This window comes from Rousettus aegyptiacus, unplaced genomic scaffold (assembly GCF_014176215.1).
Source record: "Rousettus aegyptiacus isolate mRouAeg1 unplaced genomic scaffold, mRouAeg1.p scaffold_m13_p_2, whole genome shotgun sequence".
In the NCBI taxonomy this organism is placed as follows: Eukaryota; Metazoa; Chordata; class Mammalia; order Chiroptera; family Pteropodidae; genus Rousettus; species Rousettus aegyptiacus.
In genome coordinates, this window is record NW_023416295.1 from 110,835,484 (window position 1) to 110,851,409 (window position 15,926).

The 15,926-nt window shown below is 36.1% G+C and overlaps 1 protein-coding gene across 7 annotated transcripts in view; it reads right to left on the reverse strand.

Moving 5' to 3' along the window:
• NAV3 (neuron navigator 3) overlaps window positions 1-15,926 on the reverse strand; it is a 718,003-nt gene that overhangs the window by 142,465 nt on the left and 559,612 nt on the right. For all 7 annotated transcript variants that reach the window (XM_036236231.1, XM_036236227.1, XM_036236233.1 and 4 more), the window contains one exon: window positions 8,777-8,892. In XM_036236231.1, coding sequence (XP_036092124.1) covers window positions 8,777-8,892 — 116 coding nt within the window. The remainder of the gene's footprint in view (window positions 1-8,776; window positions 8,893-15,926) is intronic.

Consider the following 15,926-nt stretch of genomic DNA (forward strand, 5'->3'; position numbering starts at 1 on the left):
TCTCTCTCTCTCTCTCTCTCTCTCTTTTTTTTTCCGTCTTCCTCTCACCGGCCCTTGACTCTAGATGAGCTGACACAGAGCAGCATGTATAGCTTCTGCATCGGAGCCCCGTAAAAACAGAGATCAAGCGCCGAAGCCCAGCCCAGCACCAGTGTCTCGCATTTTAGTATTCCACCTGCATTCTCAGATCTATGGCTCTTCCTTGCTGCTGCAGTGGATGCTGCTGGCTGCCATGGCAGCAAACATACTGCTAAATTAAAACAGAGGCACGGAAGCGGCTGTCCAGCCTAGAATGCCACAGGTTTCAAAGCCAAGGCTGAATGAGATTCTGCACTATTAACCCAGTGCACCTTTAAATCACTGTTGGCCACCCCGTCTCAAATATGGACACACACACACACACACACACACACACACACACACACACACACACCACTCACATGCACAATACACACTTCCCTACACTGAGAATGACAGACTAATTCTCTGTAGCTCCAGGCAGCTGAAGCAGGCAGATCTGCCTTCTGAATGTTGGGATTTGTGCTGTAAAAGCAGAGATCAAATTCAAGAGTGTAAAAGATCTAAAACATGAAGCATGACACTCTCCATTGGCAGACAGATAATGCTTTAAATGACAAATAATGCTTCACCTCGTCTTTTAAAGAACAAATTCAAGGGCTTTTTATTCTGAGCTATTTAGAAAAATCCTAATGTGACAATAACAATCATGATTTCTTTCTGTAAAAAAAAATGCCACACACACACAGACACACGAATTTTCCCCAATATTTTCACCCAAAGCATATAATTCAAAGTTTATGGTCAACTATGTAGAACATAATGATGTGACAAACAACATAAAATGCCCATCTTTTAATGCTGAGCATTTTTTCCTAGTCTTTCCATAAACCTACTGCAGCATAACCAGTTCTTTGTTTTTAATATTTTGATTAAAAACAAAAAATTAACGATATAAATATCTTGCATTTATCTTGTACTGTTTGTACATTACACCAACACCATGAAATTCTGATCTTATGAAAACTTTTAAAACATCTATCAGGTATAGTAGAGACTGTATGTACTGGAAGCTAAGGAAAAAGTATTTAAAGAAAACCTTTTAAGGTTTTTCTGTCCATAAAAATTCCTTATTAAAAGGAAGAAAGTGGAGAAACATATAGAAATATTCACATGTCACTGTAATTGATAATGAATCCCTATCATTCTCTGAGTTAATATGATTAAATTAATTCTTGATATCTCACCTCAGAAAAATCAACTAGGGGAAATGCCCAATTTCTTAATTACATAAATTAGCATTACAATATACGTTGCCTATACCTTTACATATGATAACAACCTACTTTGCAAAGTTAATTATTCCTTAGGCCCAGGCTCCAGGTCCATCACACTGAGATACTTTTTATATAAAAGGAATTAGATAGAATAGCAAGTATTTGTGATAAAATTTTGTAGTTAAACAAACTTGTGAATTGGGAATACTGATTCTCAATTCTTGCTCTTTTAAAAATAGTGTTTATGTAAAATGTGATTAAATAAAATTAGGACAGAAGTGTCAAATCATAAAAATGGACAATTATCCTTCTAAAAACATAATTTTGAAAACTTTTTTTTAAACATCAAAATGTCATGCCCCTTTAGATTCTTAATCAGAACATTCTTTTGTCTTCATTTTAACTTACTGTGACCCAGTGAATTGCCAAGCTATGAGACCACAGTAAATTTGCTGAAGTTATAAAACTTCAATTTGTTTGACAGGTATTACACTAGTATATTGTAGTGTACTCTAAAGTCTTACAGATGCACAACCAGGGAATCCTCATGCTTTAAAAACTGAAAAAGTAAACTTTATGCATCTATAACTGAAAGCAATATTATGCCCTCTCCTTATATAATGGTACTTGTGTACCATTCGGCTTAGGCCAATGGTTCTCAAACTTTAATGTTCAGAACCTCTTGGAGGGGTTATTACAATACAGCTTGCTGGACTCTGGTCCCACTGCTATTCATTCATTGAGACTTTGCATTTCGGACATACTCCCAGGTGATACAAACAGTACTGGCTCTGTGACCCCATTCTGAGAACTATTAGGCTGAAACTGGGAGTGATTTTTTAACTGTCTGCCTCCCCTTCCAAACCTTAATCAATATCAGAAGATATTTTTAAATATCACATTTGGGGGTTGTGATACTTCTGACATCTAATAGTAGAGGCCAATGATGCTGTAAAACATCCTACAATGACAGGACACCCCCCACAAAATGAATTATGCAGACTACAATGTCACTAGTGCCAAAGTTAAGAAATTCTGGCTTAGATTAATTATTTTGCATTTACAAACAACTTACAAATTTCAGTAGTTTACAGACACAAAGATGCACATTAATGTCCATTCTGTGTTGGCTGCAGCTCTGGTCCAGGCACCCTTTATACTAAGACCCAGGCTGAAAGAGCATCTCTAATCTGAGACATGTTGATCTCATGACAAGGGGAAGAGATGAGAGAGCCAAGCAGTGGCTCTTAAAGCTTCTGCTCAAGAATGGCCCATATCATATTTCCACTCACATTTCACTGATCAGATCAAATCGAATAGTCCATCTTGACTCAATTGGGCAGGAAATATACAATCTTTCCATAGGGGCGAACTCGGTAAGGGGTGGGCTAAGTCCAATGGAGCTGGTGAGGAAGGCCTGGTTATTCTGAAGAAAAATCCTAACAATGAAAGCATCAAAAGGATATTCTTGCTTGGTTCTTTGTCTTTCCCCTTAAAACTACATCGGTCAATAGATTTACTCCGAACAATCACGAAGAGCCAACTTATTGCTTCTCTTGAAGCAGAGATCTCTGCTTGCTTTGGGTGTACATTCATATATTCATACATGTATTTATATTTCTTTGTATTCACACATACAAGTGTATGTTACACAAGGTAGGGGAGGAAGCCTCAATATATAGGAGACAAATAAGCCCAATCAGTACTAAAAATATGAATCACTCTAATTTTGCTAAGAAAGACCTGAAACAAAGTATAGCTACTATGCTGTTCTGAAAAGGAATGTTTTTAAGCTCTTTAGCAAATATAATTATAAAGTGGCTATTTAAGTAAAAGATCTAAACTGATTTAAATTACTCAACCTCGATCTTTCATTTTTGTCACTACTAATACTCAGAGAAATATGTGCTTTTCTGTATGCTTTGAACTAGTTTTATAACACTAGTTTCTTAAAATATATATTTCTACAAATATTATGGATATCTCCATAAGAATTTTTTCAAATTTGTTATGTTTTGCTGTCTTCTGTGTACAGATTTTTACTATAATATTTCCCAAGCTTGATCTTAATTATTATAAACATTTAAGAAAAAGGCAACTTGAGTGATCATTTACAAGAGTCTTAAATTCTAGACATTTCTCATTATTCAATACATAGTCTGATAAGTTAAAAAAAAAAAACAGTAACCATTAGCTTATCCCTGTTTAAATTCTCACTTCTAAAATGACTTTCTGAATTCATCCAATTATTTTATTACTCTTTTACAAATGACAAGCCAGCTTTGCTGATACTGAGTCAATCTGGCATCTATTAATGTTTTGCGGTTGAATATAAATTCTAGATAAAGGTTAAAAAGTGCATTAAACAAATGTCATACATGTTGGTAGATAGTCTTATACAAAAAAGGGCAAGTATGAACCTACATAGAAAAAAAAATCTAAAAACATTCTTGAATGATTCCAGTGGAATAAAAAATAAAGCTCACTTTACATTTGGCAGGATCTCTTGGCACTTGATGAAAAGGATGGTCTCTGAGGCCAAATTCTTTCTGTCAATGAATATGAGAATTGAACTTAAGCCAAAGCTGTAAAAACTGAATTGTCAATTCAGCCAGACTTGTAATATTGAGGTCATGGCATAAATATGGTAGGCTAGAAGCAAGAAGCTCACTCACTCATTGCCATAAATTACATAATAAATTCTACCTGTGCGTAATAATTAATGGACCTACCATCTTCAGGTCAGGTAAATATTGCTAGGTTTCCTCCCTAAGAACATGACAATAAAAAACTTGAATGACATACACATAAGGACTTTGCAGAGATATAAGGTCTCCTAATTGTGAAAGTCTTGAGTTTTCTCTAACAGGTCATCTTATTGACTGTCACTCGTTTCTGATGCTTACTTGCACCATAATTTAAGTACATTTTTAACTTTCACTAGCATTTCATCACAAAGGTGATGTTTTTATAACTTCATTTGAGTTACTGCAGAGATGAAAAGGTAACCAGCAAAGCTTTCCAGCAAATTCAGTGAATCCTTCTAACAAAAATGCTTTGCAAGCAAGGTGAGCCATTCAAGTTTGCTCCTTAACAGGACAGCAAATTGTCAACATGTCATGCCTCCTGCAGGTTATGTAATAGGTGTGCTTTTCACATTTGTTTAAGCACACAAAAAAAGATTTTCCCTGGGTACCATGACAGAAAATTGAAGGGAAGGTGGGAGGGGTAGTTTCTGACATGGTTCATTCAGGGGCTCAGACATTTTCTACAATGACTTTTCGCTCATTGTCTCCTGCTTTAGGTTCTGTTTCCTCTATGCGTGTTTCATTTGAGGGTAAAAGTAACTGCCGGCAGCTCCAAGCTTTCTTTTGATTAGCTTCAGGTCTAGTGAAAAAATAAATAAATAAAAAATAAACAACAGCAACAACAACCTGTCTCTTTTTTAAGTTCCAGGAAAAGTTCTGAGATTGATTCTCATTGGTTTAGAGTGAACTGAGTTGAGTCACATGTCTGTTCCTGAAAGAGTCACTGTGGTCAAAGAAATGGGTTGTTCTGAATTGATCTGTTTGGGTCAATTTCAGAGAATGATGGAGCTATGATTATCCCTCCCCCCCCACACACACACACAAAAGGTAAATCAAGGTGCTGTGATTAGTAGATTAGCAACAGATGCTGACTGAGCAAAACTGCACAGGAGTCCAAGGGGCACTCATAATGAAGCCAACGGTGCTTAAGATTCAGAACTCCTCACTCGTTTCAGTCCCTTCCCTAAACACTGTGAATAATTTTATATTTATATTTTTCTTCTTGTTTTATTTTTAGACTCTCCCAAGTTTTATAGGCCTCAAAAATTCACAAAACCTGGATCTTATCCTGTCAATACTCACTTCATCAGAGTTCTATATCATGAAGGCTATCTCACTTGGGGAGTCAGAAAGAATTACTCCCCGCACTAACCATTAACAATAAGAGTTCAACAATAGCAATTGCATTGAAACTTTGGGTTATAGAAAACCTGTGTGCTACCAAGATCCCAATGAATTTAGGAAAAGTTTCTAGTTTTATGATAAGAAACAAATGAACATAGTAAGGTAAGTAGAATTTTTCCAAATTATTTTAATTGAAATCGTTTCTTAAAGAAATATTCACTGATTTATTTGCCATTTAGAATTCCACAATATATGTGTGTGACCGTCTTTTAAACACTGTATAACTCTTTACAGCTAAGTGAGGTGTTCATATGTTTAGTAACTCAATTATTTGTAGCTTTATTTTTATTATTATTGTTTTAATTTTTAAGAGTTTATTTGAGCCAAAGTGACAATTGCTGGAAGCAAAATCTCAACAGATTGAGAAAATGCTCCTATTTATAGTTTTAAAGTTTACTTTTCTCTTATTTTTCCACAGTACTCATGACTTAGTCATGTTTGTTTTCCCAATACTTAGCATATCTGGCATATATAAAGTACCAGATGATGATTACTGAAAAGACAGATGAAAGAATGAAACCATATCTCACAATAATCCTGTGAGTTTATTAAGCACCATGATAGTCATTTTTGCAAAAACAGGGAGCAAAGAACAATTCAAACAGCTAAATGATAGTAGTGCCAGAATTAAGTTTTCTAATTCCTAGAACACTTCTCTTCCCATATCTCATATTATCTTTGAAGGAATATTCTCTGGGCGAGTCTAAGGTAGGGTCACATTTAAATGCCAATGTGGTTTGTGGTTTTCTAGTAGCTAGAACGTAGTATCTGTACTAGCAACAAAATAAATCAGAAAGAAGGAAAGCTATGAAAGGGGTCAAGAAAACTTTTTCAAAAAGTTAATATTGGAGACATGATAGCATCCTATGGGATATAGAGAATGATTTAGTGGAGAGGGAGATATTAAAGAGGTAGGAGAGAAAGGCAGAGAAAATGGGCTTAAATGCTGCACTTGGATAAGTAGATGTCATGGCAGGTTTGCAAATTTCTGTTCTTTCTGCTTTAATTGTTTCAGTGAAGTCAAGAGCAAGGTCATTGGTTAAGAGAAAAAACTGGAGAGGTGGTATTGTAGGACTGAATAGAAAATAAAAGGTACAAAGAAGAATAAATGGACCAGAGAAATAGAGAATGATTTCAGGGAAGCTTGAAATATTCACTTGAGACTGATAGTCACAAAGGTCAAGTGAGGCACAGCAATACGTGATGTGTTTTTCTCCAGGTTGATTCATTGCTGGTATGGACCAGTGGAGAGTTGAATGTAATCAGGTCTGTGATTTCATCAAATGAGTACAATGAAGTGAGAGAGAAACAAGGGAGTTAAGGATATATGCAAAAATAAAATCACAAATCAGTTACCACAGAAATCCAGCTGAGTAATAAGGGCAGAAATAATACGTAGAGTTTGGTGAGGGTCAGTAAAAGGTGGTGGGATCAATGAACTGGAAATCCTAGCAGAATCACTGGTGGAGTCTGGGAATAAAAGGAAGAACACTGAAAAGACAGGAGGTTGAAATCAGCAAAGTTGGGGTGTATAAAAGAGAAGTTGCAGATCCTGAGGATGCCTAGACCTAGGGTAAGACCATGAGAGGAAGTAGCTCAGGAGGGATCAAAAGACAAGATCATTGAAAAAAAGGCCAGTGTATGCTAGTCATCCTCTCATCACTGGTCCCTGGTGTACTGTCATCCAGAGTTTCACATTATGGTACTCAATTTATAGCATACTAACCATAAATAAAAACATCTTTCTCCCACAAAATCTCAAGTTTTCATTGAGAGTAATTTGTACTACCCCACTACAGGCTAATTTTAAACAAAGGATAGGAATGACAAAATCAGATAAGCCTCATTTCAGCATATATTTGCTTTTTTCTTTCTTTTATTATGTCCCTATCTAAATCATGGACTCAAATCTATGATTCCATATAAATTATTGCTAAAATATTATATCTCTAATAACAATTCAATTATTATATTATGTTAAAGTCTAATTTATGTTTCATTTTAAGTAGTATTAAAACAGAACATTAGATGAAAATATTAACCTGAAATCTAAAAAAATGATCAAATGGTAGACAAAATAAAAACTGTAGAAATAATCAAATATAAATCATTTATCTAATCAGATACTAAATGATACATTCATTTCAGAAAAAAAATGTCCTTTGTGAAATTCGCATATTAGCATTCAAAGTGTACTAAATGCATTTTTCCCTTACTTACTTGAACTCTAGTATTTTATAGGTACCTTGATACTAATTGAAGACATTCATAAATAAATGAAACACGTGCATCTTATACCACACTAAGTTTAAAAAATATCTAGTCACAATGCAGATAGGCATCATCATTCTGACCATGGCAAAGCTAATACCTCCTCCCAAGTATCTTTTAAAAATCTACAAATTCCATCCCCATAGCTATGTTTGGCATCACCATTTCTACCCCACCCTGCATTGGCCCGCTCTAATCGTCGCTTGAAACCTCTGATACCACTGATGTTAATTCCAAAATAAACTCCTGGGATGTTTGGCTGTCACATTGTCAATATCCCCACTGGTGGGTATGGTAGTGATGTCTAATGTGCCAAAGCGTTTCAAGTATTCTGAAGTTAAACATTTCTTAACCCCAAAATCTGCCATATGGCTATTTTCATGAGCTTCAGAACAATGCCTTTTTTTCTTTGGAATATACAAGGGCTAAGCCAGAAACTTTTTGGAATAACTGACATATTTCTATTCCCATGCATTCTCAAGATAAAACGTGCTTCAACACTCTCTCTCCCCCTTTGGAGCAATATATTTTGCTAAGAGCTTACTTTGTTCTTCATGAAAACAGACCTATATATAATAAAATTACACCAAAGGCCTTCCATATATGCCTAGGTTTATCTGGAATCTAGGAAAAACATCAGAGAATACTGTTCATACACTTAAATATCTGGAAAATTTTGTCTGGGGTAGGTGTATGTCTTTTTTTTTTCTTACATTGTATGTATATGTCTTTTTTCTTACATGGTTTATTTATTAAGAAATAGTTCCATAATTAGATTTTTTCTAGAACATACATTTGCAGCCGCCATGTAGAAATGTTCTAGATAGTACAGAATTGAAGACAGAGTAGGGTTATATTGACCATGAAAAATGTACATTGACCCCCTGATCCTTAATATTTTTTAAATCTCCAAATATATTCAATGGCTGCCTTATTAACGATAGAAGACTCTAGGTTTTCTTCAATTATACCCAACTTGACCAAGGGCAATAATGACTTAAAGTCTCAGCCTCTGAAAGCACTACCATTCTTTACAGAGCAACAAAGAGATCACCCTAAGCAGAACTGCCAAATATCTAAGAGTCTCTGAAGCATGAGATGTACACAGTCCATTTATGCCTAAGAGAAACAGTATAACACAGATATGCTTTGATAAAGACTTATGGAAAGGTTACAAAAATTCTAGGGTTTGACCTACCCATCAATCAGTTCACTTACCAGAGATCTCCTCTAGGCACTGCTTAGCAGTCTTACTATATGACAAATCCATCTTAGTAGGACTGGTACAGGAGTCAGCAGATGATAAAGAAGTACCGTCATTTTCTGAATGTGCTCTGAAATTAACCAAGAAGACATAAACAAATAGCAATGCTGTCACCAGTGACTTATCAAAATTCTCTAGCATAAACTGAAATCAGCATATTAAAAGCTTTCTATCAAGGTAAGCAAGCATTTCTTTATGACTGGGACATTCCAAAGCTGCCTGTCTATAGAATTTCCTTGCCCCTCTCCACTTACTTCTAATGTCCACTATATTCTACTTGGTCTAGAAAGTCTACTATGTTCTTCTACTTGGGCTTGTTTCTTGTGGGCCTCTGTACTTTCCTGACCTGTTCCTTAGCCTGCTAAGAATGAAGGGGGAAATAATCTTTTGACATTTTCTAAGGAATTTTATTACTTGCTAAAGAAGTTTAAATGAAGAGTGTGTAGTTAGATTGGAGACCTCAGGGAAAGCTTACTGGCTGCTTGCCAAGAAGGCTCAGAGCCATGGAGCCTTGGTGAACTGGCTGTGAGCCAGGATTGGCCTATAGTTATGCAGGCTCAGTATTCACATCTCACAGAAGCTGAGTCACATTAAGTAGTTCTCTGAGATAGCTGTCTAAATCCAAGGCCAACTGGTTCTTATTAGAACAAGACCCACAGCTGTCACAGGAATCTGAATGCTTGTGGCTGTGGTAGTTACAAACATTCACAGTATCTTCCTCTAGGAAAATCTGTATGAAGTAAGAGTATTGTATTTTGGGAGAATGTATTTTGGGAGTTGAGATTTTGCTTTTCTGCAAACAAACATCTTAAAAACTATTCCTCAGGAGAAAAAAATAAATAGTGTAGATGATAGAGGCTCTGTTCATCCCTCCGGTGACCAAACCAAAGTTGTGATGGAAGCAAGGAGCAGCAGCAAGGAAAATCACCTAGGATCTAAATGAACAAGCTATATAACTAGGGAGAAACCCAAGAAAGCATCCTACAATGGCAGAAGGTAAGAGAGGGTAATGATGCAGGGCTGCCGGTTCCAAGCTGCTGAGGTGGAGGCTGCAGCAGTGACAGCGGCAGATGCCTCTTAAAGGGGCCGAGTCCAAGAGCAGATTTTAGCAATAATGAACCTGCTTGCTCTGAGCACCAGTGCCCGTTAGGCTGCATGAAGGGGGCACTGGGGACTTACAGGGAGACATTGTTGTTGTGAAGGCCTAAGCAAGACTTGCACGGTACAGAAGTGCCTGCGGTATCCATTGTTCCCTGTTGAGCCCTCCCTTCTACCAGCGCTCTGGACACAGTGCCGCCATAGCCATGACGTCATCAAACTGGATAACAGAGGTCGCTCTGCCCAGAAGATTCCCTGAAACCCCGCCTCCCACAACTTGGGCCCCACCCCAGCCACATCCAGGTGTATTCTCAGCGAGTCAGGTGCTCCTTGCTGAGACTCACACTGGTAGAGACAGCTAGCCTCAGTTTCTGGTGTGGCCTTTTGAGGCAACTATAAGCACAGCACCTGTGGATTGCTTGCTGAATCTTAACAGGTAGCTCCACAGGGATAGAGGTTTGAGCTAAATTTGGCCTGCAGCTGAACCCCTCTCAGGACTGTGCCGCTAGACACCTACTTTACAAATCCATACTAATAAGACCGGGAGACTCGGGAGCTTTACTTAGTACATAGAAACAAACATAAAAAGGCAGCCAAAATGGAAACACAAGGAAGAAGAAACCATATGACAGAACAGAACAGAGATCCAGATATAATTGAGTCAAGTAATCTAACAGATGCAGAGTTCAAAACACTAGTTATAAAGATGTTCAATGAACTTTTTGGAAGTGTAGAGAATTCCAACGAAGAGATAAAAATGGAAATGGAAATTATAAAATGGAACCAATCCGAAAGGGAGAACATATTATCTGAGATGAGAAGTATATTAAGTGGAATAAACAAAGGAATAAAACTGAATAAAGAAGAGGATCACATGCCCTATCTAGAGGACAGGAAAGCCAATCTGGACACTCAATCAGAATGGCAAGAAAAAAGATGCCAAGACTATAAAAATAATTTAAGAAGGATATGGAACACTGTTAAGGCTCCAAATATTCATCTGATCAGCATAACAGAAAAAAATCAAGATGTTGAACAGCTGTTTGAAGAAATAATGATAGAAAATTTCCCTAACTTGGTGAAGGAAATGGACATAAAACCCCAGGAAGCTCAGAGAATTCCAAAAATCAAGGATCCGAAGAGGCCCACACCAAGACACATCATAATTAAAATGCCAAGGTTTAAATACAAAGAAAGAATATTAAAAACAGCAAGAGAAAAAGAAACAATTACTTATATGGGAACATCCATAAGACTGGCAGCTGATTTCTCAAAAGAAATTATGCAGGACATAAGGACTTGGTAAAATATTCAACAGGATGAAGACCCAGGATTTATAACCAAGAATAATTTATCCAGCAAAGCTATCATTTAGAGTTGAAGGACAGATAAAGGCGCTTCCCAGACAAAAACAAATGAAAGGAATTTATCACCACTAAGCTAGTATTACAGGAAATGTTGGTGGGACTTTAAGGGAAAAAAAATGTATTAAAAGCAGGAATAAAAAATGGTAACAACTACATTCCTATCAATAAGTACCTTAAATGGAAAAGAATTAAATGCTCCAACCAAAAGATGGTAGAGTGGCTGAAAGGATAAGTAAACAAGACCCCTACAAATGAAAAGGAAGGGGATGGAAAAAGATATTGCTTTGATGGACCTAGAAAATATTTAAGTAAGACAGAGAAAGATAAACACTGTATGATTTCACTTACATGCAAAATTTAAGGAATAAAAAGAACAAACTAATCAAAGACAGACTCACAAATATCGTGGGCAATTTGTGACAGCCAGAGGGGAGGAGAGTTTGGGGGACTGGGAGAATGCAGAAAAGTGTTAAGGAAGTACTAATTAGTAGTTAATGGATGGTCATGGGGATGAGGAGTACAGCATAGGGAATGCAATTAGCATTAATACATTGGCTAGGTGGAGGGTCAGTGGAGGGAGGGAGCATTGGGGGGATCATTTTACGAACTATATAGATGTCTAACCAATGTATTGTATACTTAAAACTAATTAAAGTTAAAAAAAAAAAACTATTCCAAAGGAGCTGAGAAATAGGCTACTTTCTCTAATATCTGAAGCCTAGTACTCAATTCCAGTAGCTAAGTCCCCATTCTCCTGCCCAAGACACTTTTTATTAAACGTATTCAAGCTTATGATACCTCAGTCTTGTTTTAGAAGCCATTGCTTTATTTTTTAATGTCGCAATGCATATTTCTGGCTGATTCACCCTTTAATATCTTTTTAGTTGAAGAGACAATCTTATTTACCTTAAGACCTTTAGTGGATTTTCCACGGTTTTCCCTATACAAGTTGCCTACATTAGCGAAGATACCAAAATAGACTAATCGAGGAAAGGAACATGGAGAACATAAATTTCAAATAATTATGAAAAGGATTTAGAAGTCATCTTTGGTTTGTGTAGACATCTAAACAGGGCCAGATCTCTGCTCTACATAGGTCATGAGCCATCCATTTCTCCAGGACTTCCACCTCGTTATATGGAATCAGATTTTAACTCCAGTCTCTAGAGTTATAATCAATGCTAACTGGTAAAGATTTAGCATTTACACACACAATCAAAGAAGTTTAGATATCTGGAGACTCCCAACATGACCTCTATTTTTGTGCATGCATTCTAGTAAAATAAAAGTTTTGGGGATTGATTCATGAAATAACTTATGTAGACTTCAGAATCAATAGCATTCTCTAATCAAAAGGTACATTTTGACTTCTTGCAGTGGCATTATTCACTGTTCCCACATAAACTGATACTGCATGTCCCTCTTCTTTACTGGAAAAGAACAAATGAGTATTATGATGTTCCTTCAACACAGTCCTGTGTACACGCTCTTACCGGGCATTTACAAAATTATCAACATGCTACAAATACCTGATGAAACTATCTGATACAGCATTGCAAATATGCCATGTAATTTATAGTTTTAGTAAGCCAGACCCTCAACGCTAGTGTCCATTAGTAAGAGCTGCTGTAGTTAAAAGTCTAGACTTCACCAATGGTGAACACAAAAGCTATTTCCCATTTTTGTGTACTTACTATGTGCTTAATGTTTTACTTATGGCATATCACTCAAACTTCACAACAATCCTGTTGCTATGGATTAAATGTCTGCTCCCCTCCCCCTCATCCAAATTCATATGCTGAGACCTAACCCTCAGTGTATGGTACTTGAAGGTGAGGCCTCTGACGGGTGATTAGGTCATAGGAGTGATTTATAAAAATAGACAATAAGAGAGCTCTCTGTCTCTTTCACCATGTGAGAAGATGGTCCCCCATGAGCCAGAAAGCAGGCTTTCACAAGATACCAAATCTGCCAGAGTCTCGATCTTGAATTTCCCAACCTCCAGAACTGTGAGAAATAAATGTTCATTGTTTAATCCAATCAGGCAATGGTATTTTTGTTATAGCAGCCCAAATGGATTAAGAAACCTCTAATGTACGTGCTATAGATAAATTAAGGCTTCTAAAGGTTTAATATTTTGACCTTCATAACAAGCTGGTAGGTACTTAACTCATACTTAAAACTGGGTGACTCTTCTATTAACCACTACCCTACAGTTTAACTTCATCAAAATGCCTCTGGACACTGAGTATTTTATTGCATTTCAAGTCCCCTTAGTTGACAGATAGCTCAGTAACTAATAACAGACAATATTTGAATGTGACAATACCCACTGGTTTATCCTAAATTTTACTCTTTACTATCTATTATATATGCCATTTAAAGCAACTCAGCAATAAATCCTAGATACTACCAATCTTCAAGTTCCCAATTTCATAAATATGGATTTGCATATTGATTTTTGTTAAAAAAGATAACTTCCTGTGGATTCGTTTTGACATGATTATAGTCTTAAATGTTGATACAAATGGAACTGGTTTGAGTCAACAACATTAACTAATGGTCTTACAGTTCCTGTTTGACAAAAGAGAAAGAAAGCAAATATCTTTCCATAACCTGCAATGAGCTTGCTTGCTTCTCTCCTTTCTGGTAGGAGAACAGATAGGTGACAGCCAGGGGTCAGGCCAGATGTAATAATATTTATATGTAATAATAGATATTGAGATAAATAATGATATAAAAGTGTGTGTATGCGCACCTTCATATATTTTACCACTTAGAAAAACTTGGGAGCAATGAGATCTTGGTTTCTAAATATCACTCTCCACGAATAGAAATCAGGTCTCCTTAACTAAAAGCTGAAGCAAGGTAATGAGAGTACAAGATCAGCTAGGAACACCTTCAGCCAAAAAGAAAGGAAGTTCTCAGAAAATAATGGTGAAGAAGTCAGCTTAAAGGCTCTTTTAGTGGCAAAATCTGGGAAAATTTAAGCATCAAAATAGTCATATCGGTGAACTATATTCCATTGAATACAATAGTAATTCATTAGTCCACACAATTTAAAGAAAGAGAGGGGAAAAAAGAAATCTTTTTCTTATAGAAGGCCAAGACACAAATGTAGAAGGAATGATCAAATTAGAAATTAACTGACATCCATTGGAGTAAATTATTAATTCAAGCAAGAAATTTCAATGGATGCTAAAATCTATTGGTAAAAGTAGGTTAATGAACAGATTATTCACACAGTCTCAAAATACTTCCCACAAAAATACGTATTAAAGAAAAATGGGGTAAAGTAACTTTAGAGTGGAAAACTATGGCAGACGTTATCTTAATCAAGTGATCAAATTTAACACTAACAAAATGAGAACTATCACTATTGAATGACACCTAATAGGATGTAATGAAAAAAAAAAGAGCATTATTTTTGTGACATTCCAGACCAAAAAATCTCTATAATATGGTTCTAAACATGAGAAAATATTAGACAAACCCAAATTAAAAACTGTTTTACAAAATGCCTGCCTTCAACATATCAATGTCATGAAAATTAAGAAAAAAATTGAAGAACCATTCCAGACTGAGGGATGTGACAGCTGCGTGCAGTGAATTAAATGTATATGAGAGCTCTTTGTACTATTTTGGAAATTTTCTGTAAGTTAAATTTTCTTTCCAAGGAAAAATAAAATGTAGAAAGAAAAATGGCAATGGTTCGATTAAGCAATCTGGCAGTAAATCTTGTAAGCCAAGTACAGATAGAGCAGTTTATAAAGCTTCTATGCTGAGAGAATGCTAACTCATAGCAGTGTTCTATACAACAGGCCTTCTTCTAGAAGTGTCTCTGTATTCCATCTTAAAAAATATTGCTGCGTGAGGGAGCTTAAACTGCTACCTGATGCACAGATATATATCAAACCGAGCACATTTTAGCTCACAAGGCAAGTATTCAATAAGCTTTTTGTGCTGATGACCAGTTATGCTCAGTTCACATAAAATCACAATTGCAGCATAATCTGCAGTAGTAGTTGCAGGGTTTACAAAAGCTTTACCTGCGTAACGGTTACATGCTCTACATTTCAATATTTGTAAACTCACAGATCCTCTACACAACCTATTGTTTCAACGAATAAGCCAAACTTAAATCCATGTGAGTAAGCATTTTCAAAGCTAATGTTTTACATTCTTTGTCTTACACAGCATAGCACAATTGTCAATTTCCCATGTCACTTCCAGGCAAATCTGAAATTTCACAAAAACTTGTTACAACAAAAACCTCTTCTGAGAACCCACGAAGTTGTTACATAAGATATCATATATCAAAAGAAAGAAAACCTCTAAATTTATACTTTCTTGAATTAATTTTACAAATCAAGTATAAAGGGTCTCTGCTTATACTTAATTAATGAGTTTAAAAAATATGATTTTCTTCTCTATATAGCATTACCATGCCTCATCTAAGAGTTGTGTTTTGTTTGCTTTTGTTTGTTTGTTTTTGTTTTTTGCAAATTGCCCACACCCCTGATTCTGCCTTCTTTGCCTTTAGGAATTTGCTTTATGTCCAATGCCTGTTTTCTTGGCATTTACTACCAATAGCAGGAAAATCCAAAAATAAAGAAAAAAAAAGTGTAGACCTAAAAAG